At 32.9% G+C, this 11,088-nt stretch overlaps 1 protein-coding gene across 1 annotated transcript; it reads right to left on the reverse strand.

Moving 5' to 3' along the window:
* Positions 1–4,213: 4,213 nt before the first annotated feature.
* LOC125860327 (histone-lysine N-methyltransferase, H3 lysine-9 specific SUVH6-like) lies at positions 4,214–7,030 on the reverse strand. The gene is made up of 3 exons (XM_049540257.1): positions 6,847–7,030; positions 6,397–6,630; positions 4,214–6,348 (listed from the first exon to the last, which is right to left on the reverse strand). The coding sequence occupies exons 1-3, from the start codon at positions 7,028–7,030 to the stop codon at positions 4,214–4,216; spliced, it is 2,553 nt and encodes an 850-aa protein (XP_049396214.1).
* Between the last annotated feature and the right edge of the window lie 4,058 nt (positions 7,031–11,088).

Consider the following 11,088-nt stretch of genomic DNA (forward strand, 5'->3'; position numbering starts at 1 on the left):
TTGGGTATGGGTTGGGGAGACGAGTTTCCACCAAGATGGGTTAATTGGAGTTTATTTAGGCCTATGAGGACTAGACCAGGCTGGTCCAATTTATTTTAAAATAATATTCTTAAACTTAAATAAAATTTAGTATTTTTAATTAATTAATACTGGTAAAATATGCTAACTTAAAGTGAGCATTATGCGGACCAAACCAGCCCGGGCTGATTACTAGGTTTACCGGTCGCAATCCATCGGCACCCCAAATGGATCCGTGCAGGCTAATCTATTGTAGAACCAGCCCAACCCTGCCCCTCTATACGGGCAGGACTGGTCCTGATGAAAATCAGTTCGGTCCGATCCAGTTCCAAATCAGCCCGATATGTTAGACACCCTAATTAGCTGAGGCCAAGAAGATGCAGGGGAAAACAATCTTAGTGCTTTCCAAGGATCTTAACTCGGACTCAGGGCGCGGAAGAACGCTCCAAATGCAACACTAAATCATGACACCCGAGACTTATTTGTGTATTTCGGGTGCCACTTTATCTACATATCAAAATCTCCACATACATCTATTTAGATACTATGAATTTTAATCAAAGCATATCATAAAATTGTGATTTGCGGCTACAAAATTAACTAACACATTAACAAAAAAAAAAAATTACCCCAGATAAATTAAACTAAGGAATTTCAAAACTCAAACTCAAAAGAAACAACTTACTTGAAGGTGTGATTTCAAGTGTTGGCTGGCTTCATAATATCAAACACTTTTCAAAGCCAAAATATTAGTATCGAACAAGGGTATAACGTTAACGTTCCTTCGTGGACATCCGATAAAATTGGAACGATACAAAGGGTATGCCAGTACCAACCTCGTGAAATTTTTTTTCTACGCAAGCACGTACTTTAAACCTATTATAGATAAGTTTTAATTATTTTTATATTCAAATTAAAAATAAGAACAATAGTTGTAGAAGGTAACTAGGACTTTATATTTACTCTACCATTTTATTTTTAGCATTGTGACTTTTTTACCAAAATCAGGAAGGATAATATATTGTTTTTATACATGTCAATTTCTACTCTACCATCGAATTTGAATTATAGGATCCCTTGAAATTTGAATCAATTAGCAGCATCAACCTTCAAAGCAATCATCAAAATAAAACAAAAACAATCACTATCACTATTCTATAATATAGTAATTTTAATGTTTCAATTTTTTTTGATACTTTTCATTTTGTAAAATTCATTTTCTTTTAAATTTGATTATGTAATTAGTATTATATTTGTTAATTTTTTGAAATAAAATTTATATATTTAAAAATTATGAATTTTTTTTAAGTATAAGTTATAGTAATTAACAATTAAAAATATTTAACATGCACATAAACAATTAGAATAAAGAGAACTAGTTTAGTTATTAAAATCCAAACATCATCACATAAATTGAGACCAAAAACTACTTTTTTTTTAAAGTATGATTCTACATTCTCTGTAGAATAACTAGTAAGTAATCAAGGAAGTAATTTAAGAAAATATTGTGGTAATTACTCTTAGCCTATTATCTATTAAACTTATATACTTGTGTAAAATAAAGTTTCTAAGGATGGTGGTATTAGTTAAACTCTAAAAATAAAGTGAACGTACAATAAAATACTTTCTTTGTCCTAATTTATGTGACACCTTTCTTTTTTCGAGAGTCAAACAACTTAAGTTTGACCAAAAATTTGTGCGTGGAATCTTCAATTTTTTGAAATGAAATTTATATATTTTTAAACTACGTAAAGTACTACAAGTCACAGTAATTGACAATTCAAACTAATTAAAAGATATAGGAAAAATTTAGGGTCAAACATAGACTTGTTTGAATCTTGAAATCCTAAAAGTGACATATAAATTGGGACGGAGGGAGTATGCATTTCATTCTTATTCAAATTGGGACTCTTTAAACCAACAAGTTACCATAATTACTAATTCTAATTTAAGAGTCTGTTCGACATTACTGCTAAAAACTACTTATTTTTAGAAGCGTTCTTTTAAAATAGTTTTTTTAGAAAAGTTCTTTTCGAAAAAAAAAACAATTTGTGTTTGACAAATTCATTTGAAAAGTGCTTTTGATAATCAATTTGTGTTTGGTTAGTTTTCTTTAAAAAGTGCTTTTGAGAGTCAAATTACTAAAAATGACAAGTATCAATGTGCTTTTAATATTAAGATTATTTTATAAAGAGAAACCATTTTAAACAATTAATACAGAAACTTTAATTACATTTTTAATTTAATTATTTAAAATGTACATATTCAAATTTTCAATCAATATTATACGTATATAAATATTGTTGAAAAATATTGAATAGGGGAATCTTTTTGTTATTTGTTACCTGTTTTTTTGGATTCAATCTTAGCTATTATCATTTTTTTGCTATAATACTTTGAAGTTTTAAAAAAATCAAATTAAAATAAAATAATATGGAAATTAAGAAAATAAAAATTTGTTATTTGTTACTTTTTTTTTTGGAGAGTCTAAATCTTTAATTGTTATTTTTTTCTCTTTTCTAATCCTACGAAAATATCGTTGTTACTTTTATTTCTAATTTTGTAAAATAATACATAAAGTAATATGTACAATATAATATATAAATAATAATATAAAACACAAATAAAATAAAAAAATTATTATATAAAAATAAAAAATAAAATTCTTGAATAAAAATCAACCAAACTTATGAGATATGTTAATTAATTAATGAGGGATATATTGATAAATATGTATAGATGTAAGAGATATTTTAGTATTAATTTTTTTGTCTATTTCTGCTGCTTCTGTTTCTTAACTTCTTCCCAACAACAGAAAATCTGCTTCTGCTTCCATTCAAAAACAATTTTAAGCATCTGCCAAACACTTAATTTATCAAAATAAGTATTTTTTTTTTCTCAAAAAAGCACTTATGGCGTTCCAATAGCAATTCCAAACAGGGGCTCTAAGTAAAACACTTAAGTCACCGTAGTTTTTTTGACTTGGATTGCCATAGCCAAATCCACAACCTTTATGGCCTTTGTACAACCTCCCTCACCAATTCAAATTGGATTCATCAAAATTATTTGTTGGTCGTTGAATCTTGTGATAAGAAATTAATTGATGAGTCTTGATTTACTGGTGCATACCTTTTCCACATCTTTGGAGTTTTCTTTTTTCTACCGTTTGATTATCCAAATTAAAACCAATATAAGAATATCAGGATGAAATAACCACATGAGTAACAATAGGGCAAGCAAGAATCTCCATATGTGCATTTCGCGTAGACCTTTGTTCGTGAGAGTGAAATTTGCAAACACACCATCACTCGGTATTACACCTTCTAAAAATGAATTTAGCAAAGATATGGCAACATCCTACAGTAGGCCAAAGAATTGAAGAATCTCAACCCATGCTCTCTTTGGTTCAGTGGCAAGTTGATTAGTATGTAGGAGCAAATGTCATAACTCACTAAGATTTCCCAAAGTGTTGCAATCATGTACAAATTTCATTACTTGATTAAAATAGACATTTGCATTTAAGATAAATGTTAGGATTTTGGTCCAGCCTGGTGGTAAGTAAGCCTTATTTCAGCAAGTCTAAAACAAATAAGTATTAACTCCCAAATGTGGTTATGCAACCATTTAAGTTATTCTACATTCAAAACCAAACAACAGTCATAAAGAAAGAAACATGAAATTATGTTAAGCATGAAAATTGGTTCCTTGCTTCAAGACTAGATTGAAGGCATTCTGTCAATAACGTTTGAATAAGACGAAGGCAATAGGCGTCACTGAAATAGGTACTTTATATCCCCCAAAGTTTGCACAATTAAACGTAAATGGAATAACAAGTGCACAAAGATTATAAAAATTATACTTCAAACATCAGGTCAAGAGAAATAGTGCCACATTAGTAGTTGTTGGTGTAATATAAAACAAACATATTAAATTACAATTGAAAATAAAATGACAAAAATGAATAAACAAATCTTTAGGCTGAGGTACAGATATTTCGCTCTCTTTAAGGAGATTCAAGCCGATTGTGGTATAATCTACACTGATCCAACAATATGTCTCTTGACTTGTCCCCTCTAGGATACAACAACCCAACAACGTTAGACAACTCAAGCAACTCCGAATTTAGTTGAAGAGTCCAAAGTGACATATGATGTATTTTTTATTAATATTAAAATGTCACACTAACAGTAGTTATTTAGTACATTCTCCCCTCACATTTCCGGGAGCCACATCTACAATTCTTTCTCTTCATATCGCCATTTTTATCAGAAACATGGTCAACATGGTAGTTGTAGTGATAAGTAAGCTCCTCTAATGGAGCAATACTCTCAGAAGCGAAAAACATTATGTGAGGTACTCTCTTATCACCATGGTAATACATGACATTTTGAGCATAAAGGTTTGGTGAGCAACTATGGTTGATAAATCTTCCAGCATTCCCATATCTTAACGCATCAAGGGTAAAGCCATCTTCATCCTTCCTCATCAAAGAATTTGACTCAACTTTGAGGTTATTATTACGCGCAACATTCCTTTTGGGGATTTCTTCATCATAATTGCCAATATCAAACAAGTACTCATCATGGCCTATTCTATTTTCAGCTTCCTTTTCATCAAGCAACTCCCCAACATATTCACATAGAAAACTTCTGGATGATACATGATCTCGTGACCTCAAACCCCATCCTCTCGATTTGGTCTTGAAAACTTCCAAATGGTATCGAGGTCCATGTTGGCTAACTCTATTTTTGCAAGAAGGGGGACATTTGCAAGATGGACCACAATCATAAACAAGAGGTTGTGCTCTAACAATAGAGCCTCTTGTGTTGAATGGAATCTCACCTCCGTTCCTAGAAGCACAAGAGCATTGCTCGGAATCCGAGCATCCACTTGTGCAATTGCAACTTTGAGGCCTAGAGATATAATACCAATCTGGATATTGCATGTTGGTAATGTAAGTAAATGGTGGGAGTCTCTCATCATCTATTGCATTGACAACACGGATCGGTATCTTCTCTTTTCCTTGCGAAACATCATAGTCCACAACAAACTCCGACTGTATAACGGATTTTGTTGCCTTATTAACACAAGAATGAGTTACCTTGACTAACTTTGCTGGCCGTGACACTAGTTCACGAGTAAGTTTTGGTTGGTCAAGATTTCTTTTCAGTTCAAACTTGAAAATGTATTTTTCAGTTGGAGCTCTTTCTTCCCAACACTTGGTCACGGTGTAGAGCCCGTCGTAAATGTATCTTATATCACTCTTTTCACCATTCAGTCTTTGTCGACTACAAATAACCCTCACCGGATATCCCAAGTCCATGGAGTTCTTCAAGGCAAGATTACTCCCTTCAAGCTTTTGATCTTCCACTCTTCCATTAAGAGATACCTTTGGATTTCCGCCTTGACCTACATAAATGAATGTTTCAGAAGATATGGCCTCGTTGTCGTACCGACGAGAATCAACAATGCTAGATGCAACATCTTTTCTGCCTATAGTCACATAATTGATACCCTTAATAAATTGGTGATGTAGTCCGATCGCAACAAGTTCTGCCCTGAACCTGAATTGATCCCCAATTTGAACTCCAGGAACATGTCCAAAAGTCCACTCACAATTTACCCACTTTTTCTGTTTTTTCAAATTCATTGCTGTCTCTATATGGATTCTTTTTTTGGACCGTCCTTCATGTTTCTCTGCTTTATCTTCTTGCAAAAGTTTAGTATATACGTCATCAAACAGTTTCAGAGTCTCTTTGACTTCTTTCACTTTCTGAATATGTTCATATTCAGTTAACAATCCATAACCAGAAGCACCACACAGTACATCAGAATTCCTTAAATCTTCTTGAGAAACTCCGAGATTTATTTGCTTCTTCATGACCACAGATTCATATTCATCCCAATCCTTACAGAAAAAATACTGGCCTTTGTTCAGTTCATCGTGCTGCTCAGGACGTATGATGCCGGGCAATGGCTTGAAATCAACTGCTTCTTCTAAAATATCTGAGCACTTGTGTATAATCTCGCCCTCCTTGCCACCTTTCTTACCATCGGTACTTTGGGTGTTGAGACCTGATCTTAGGGAGTTCCATTCGGAGCATGTTAAAATGGAAATGTCATCATCATCTACCCAAATGTCAGAAACTTCTTCATGGTGAACTCTCTGGCTTGTTTTGTTATTAAGTTCATTTAGAGCTTCGATTAGATTTTCTTGTGAAACAATAGCAGGCAATTCTGGTACATTTTCAATAGGCTCATCTTTTATAAACCAATCACATGTATCAGTTGACGGCTTTTGGAGAGCTTGACTAACCAATACTTCATGCTGTTGAGTAGATTCATCACACATAAGATTTTCTTCTTTCAATTTCAAATGTTGGTTTCCATTAGTAGGTCGACATGAGGTATTTAAATGACTTGAACCACCAACCTCTTTTGGACGCGCTGACTCAACCACATTTGTAGCCACTTCAAAACAACTTTTGCTCTCAACATCAACATAGCATTGAGTATCACTTCTAACCCTCTTTTGAGGAAAACATGGGCCACAATTCTCAGGAAAACTCCTCATAGAGTCTACTTTTACACGCTTGGTATTGGATGGAAATTTCAGATAGATCTTCCTGGTTATGTTGTTTTCACGAACAAATAGACTAGAATTCTCAGGAAAATTCCTCCTAGTCTCGACTCTCACAGGCTTGGTATTGGATGGAAGTTCCGGGTTGATCTTTCTGGTTTCGTTGTTCTCACGAACAAATGGACCACAATTCTCAGGAAAATTCCTTGTGGTCTCGACTATTACAAGCTTGGTGGTGGTTGGAAATTCCGGGTTGATCTCTCTGGTTCCATTGTTTTGACAAACAAATGAACCACAATTTTCAGGAAAATTGCGGGTAGCATCAACTTTTAGCCGCTTAAATGTGGAGGGAGATTTAGTATCGACCATCTGATGAAGTTTCTTCTTGCCTAACATCTTTGTGGGACTCATTGTTTCCGCTAACACAGACATCTACAATCTACAATTTATAAAGTATGGACAACTTAAAACCTTACTGGAAATAATAATTTTACATTACATGATTATTAACACCTAGCAAGACAAGGCATTATGAATATATGAATGGGACAAAATAAAGAAGTTACAGCAAAGGAAACACATATTAGGGCTAAAGGAGAGCAAAGATTTTGGGGGAAAAAATGGTAGTTTCTAACTTTGAATTTGAAGGGAAATTAGTGCCATAGAAAGGGTCCAGGAGACTGGTTTCTAGCCGGATCAGTTCAGTTCAAAGAAAAAATTGACCCAACGGGTCCAGAGTCCGGGAGACCGATTTCAAGCCGGACAGGTTCAGTTTAAGAAAATTTTGATTTGACAGGTACGGGGTTTAAGAGACCGGTTTCAAGATGGACCAGTTCAGTTAAAAAAAAATTGATCTGCCCGTCGAGACTCTGGGAGACCGATTTCAAGCCGGACCGGTTCCGTTCAAGAAAAAATCGATCCAATCGGTTTAGGGTTAATTCAAGTTTATTTAGACTTGTGAGGGGTAGGGCCAGATTTTCAGTTCAAGAAAAATTCAACCCAATTGGTTCAGGGTACTAGAGACGGATTTCAACCACGTTGAGTTAATTCGTGTTTATTTAGGATTATATTAAAATACTATGAATCTTATCAAAGCATATCGTAAAATTCTGGCTAGAAAATTAACCAATAATGTAAAGAAAAGAAAAATTACGGCAGAGAGATTAAACTAAAGAATTTCAAAACAACAAGAAAAGAAAAGTTGAGGTGTAATTTCAAGTGTTGGCTTGCTTCATATAATCAAAACGCTTTATAAAACCAAAAACCCCACAACACAAAAAAAAATATTAGTATGGAAGGGTATGCCAATACCAAGCTCCTATTTATACGATAAGGTCTGCCTTTGATTCCTATTCAAATTCGTTTTTTTCTTCAAATTTAAACAAACAAAGTTACCATAAATACTTTTCATCTTTTATTTTTGGGATTAAATTCACAAATCTCACTTTCCTATTATACATGTTTGGTTCCACAAGGAATACAAGTGCACCAAGTATAATGATGATTTGCCTCAACTAATTTGTTTCTAACTATCTATTTTTTCTTTCAAACAAATTTGAAAAAGAAACTTGACTCGAATTTTATGAGAAGAACAAATTAGTGCTCAAAGCCCTTTATATTTATATGACGTGTGATGCATGTTGTCATATAGATCGTATACCCTAATGCAAGCATCAATAGATGCTTCTATAGCTTGAACCCCATCATTTTAGCCAAATAAAAGTTGTTTCGTAAAAAATAATGAAGTACAAACTATGTGTTTCTTCTTTAAATACAATGATTATTTATTTTAATTGTGCATTTTCTTATCATGACAAAATAATTGGGGAAAAACAACTTAGAGTTTCATTTTTTTTAGTCTAATAAAAAAGGTTTGACAAAAATAATGGAGTTGTATGCAATTGTGTATTTTAAAATTTTTTAATTTAGATTTAATGACTACTTATTTTCGTCTGTCATCTTTTTTTTTGGCCCAAGTTTGTAAAAAAAAGGAAAAATTACTTGGATTGATACCTTTTAATAAATAATTACTTATTTTAGCGATATTTTTTATTTATTACCATTTATAGCAATATATAGCAAAATCTACAATATGTATTAAAAGTGAATTATATATGCAATATATATGTATTATAACTATTTTAAAAAAATATTATGCTTGTTTGGTAAGAAATTAACACATTGTATTATAAATGTATTAAAATGTGTGATAAATGTATTATCCATCAATTAAAATTGTATTATATGTGAATAATAAATTTTTCTTTGTAATATGTATTAAAACAATATTATAAATGTATTAAAAGTGATCAAGTGAAAAAAATAATATTATTACTATAAATGGTAAATATTTTTTTAATATAGTATATTTATGTAAGTTTCCAAAAAAAAAAAATACACTTGATTGGAGCTCCTTTGTTTTTGGTGAAATAAAAAAAAAGATTTAGCATAATATAAGTTCTAATTGTATCTTTCTTATTATATCTTATGCAGTGTTTTAAAACGTAGGGGCATGAGGTGAGACGTTTTATGCAACATGGGGTGAGGGGGTACACTCCGAAATACGAGGTGTAAGTTCCATAAATCTACGGGGTGTAATATCTCACATAACTTTAGTTTATAATTTTATTATTAAGACAATAAGCAAAAGTAAAATTTTCAATAATTCTACCAATAAATTCAATAAATCACTAATAAATAGAAAGAATTATTAAAATTATTCTTTGAGAAAGGTAACAACATAAAAAATGATACTAGCCAAGATAATTTATAAAATAAAATCACCATCATTTTTATCATTAGTTTCCGCATCTACTAGTCCTTCCCACCCTTGTAATGACCTATTACGATGTTATTCAAAAGTCACCTCCTGCGAAATTCAATTTTTTTTAAAATACACTGTCAATTTAAATTGGGGTGACATGACAAAAATTTCAAAATTTAAATTTGATCCGGACTGACGTCATTCCGCCAAAGCAAATTTTTGTTCACTGTGGCGCCTCCACTATAGCTCTTGCCATGTCGCTATAGCGGGATTGATGGGACCAGAACCTAAAAATCTTCAATTTTATAAATTGACTCCTCTTTAATGGTAAAAATAGATGAGGGTTACTTTAAAAATCCTCTTAGATGGCTCGAAACTTGGAACAATAGAGAGGAGGGATTCTAGTGCAAATAGGGTCAAGATCTACTTACATAAGGATTTTCTCCATGAAGCTAGAAGTTCATGTTCATATTTCTTCAGCAGTTGATTGACGTCTACGTTGGCTAGGCTAAACGGAGTAGTTGGACCTGTCTCAAAATGCATAATTCGTCGTAGATTTGCAGGAGATTTCATACTTAGGCCTTTGGACACAAAGTTTGAATGGTTAAATGCATTAATTTTTGTGGTTTAGGATGATAAGATACTTGGTTAGTAATGTTGGACTTGTGATTGTTGTTGTGTGTTATTCTATGGGTGGTAACCTTTGGGTTATCGAATTATGAGCTGGAATTTTGTCTAGAAAGGGCGTCTATGGTAGGTGATAGTTGTGTCACACCTCAAGCCTACACCCTGGGTAGGACTGGCACTCGAGAACCATTGCTGGCCCCAAGCGAACCCTTGGCCTAACTTACTTACTCAACGGAAGACTTAACTCAACAAAGATACATTTATGAAATAAACTGGAATGTTACAAAGGAACATTCAACTGGCCATTAAGGCAAACTCAAGTCTCAACATAAAAAAATGATAATGAAAAGACTAAAGAACTAACATCTGACTGTCTATGAAGCCTCTAAACAACTGAGATAAATGTCGGGACAAGACCCACAACATCCTAATGAACTAATAATAAAACTGAAAGCAATAAAAGGGATCCTCCGGAAGCAAGAAGGCTCACTACAAGACTCTGAGTGCTTAACTAGATCAACGATGCGCTGGATGTTGATCCTGGTTACCTGTGTCTGCATTATAAGAATATGCAAGCTAAATGGCATCAGTACATACCTTGCCGATGGTATAAAACCTGTACTACTAAGTGGATCCACTAGTCTATGCTAAAAAGCACTAAGGAATCATCTAAAAAGTATGACCCTTTTCTACCCATGGTGACTACATAGTTTATGGGGGCTATGAGTTGACTGAACTCTCCCCCATATCAGTGCTAAATACTACTCTCAAAATATGATACTAGTTATTATGTTTAAAAAAACATACTTCTTTCTGTGATTTGAGATAATTGCTCAAAAACTTAGCTCAAAGGCTATCTTGGAAATCAAAGTTTCTTCTCTTGCTTAATTGTGAAAACATTAACTCTTTTCTGAAAACTAGCTCAAAGGCTCTTTGGAAATCTCAGTTTCCGTTCTTATTTAAATGTGAAAATATTTTAAACTCTTTGGGAATACATAGTCCCCATATACTTCTTTGAAGAAAAGAACTTCAATCTTTACTCTTTACTCAGCTTGAACTTTGTGTCTTAGAACAAAGTTAAAAGCATTTGCAAAAAGAC

Source organism: Solanum stenotomum, chromosome 3, assembly GCF_019186545.1.
Source record: "Solanum stenotomum isolate F172 chromosome 3, ASM1918654v1, whole genome shotgun sequence".
Classification (NCBI taxonomy): domain Eukaryota; kingdom Viridiplantae; phylum Streptophyta; class Magnoliopsida; order Solanales; family Solanaceae; genus Solanum; species Solanum stenotomum.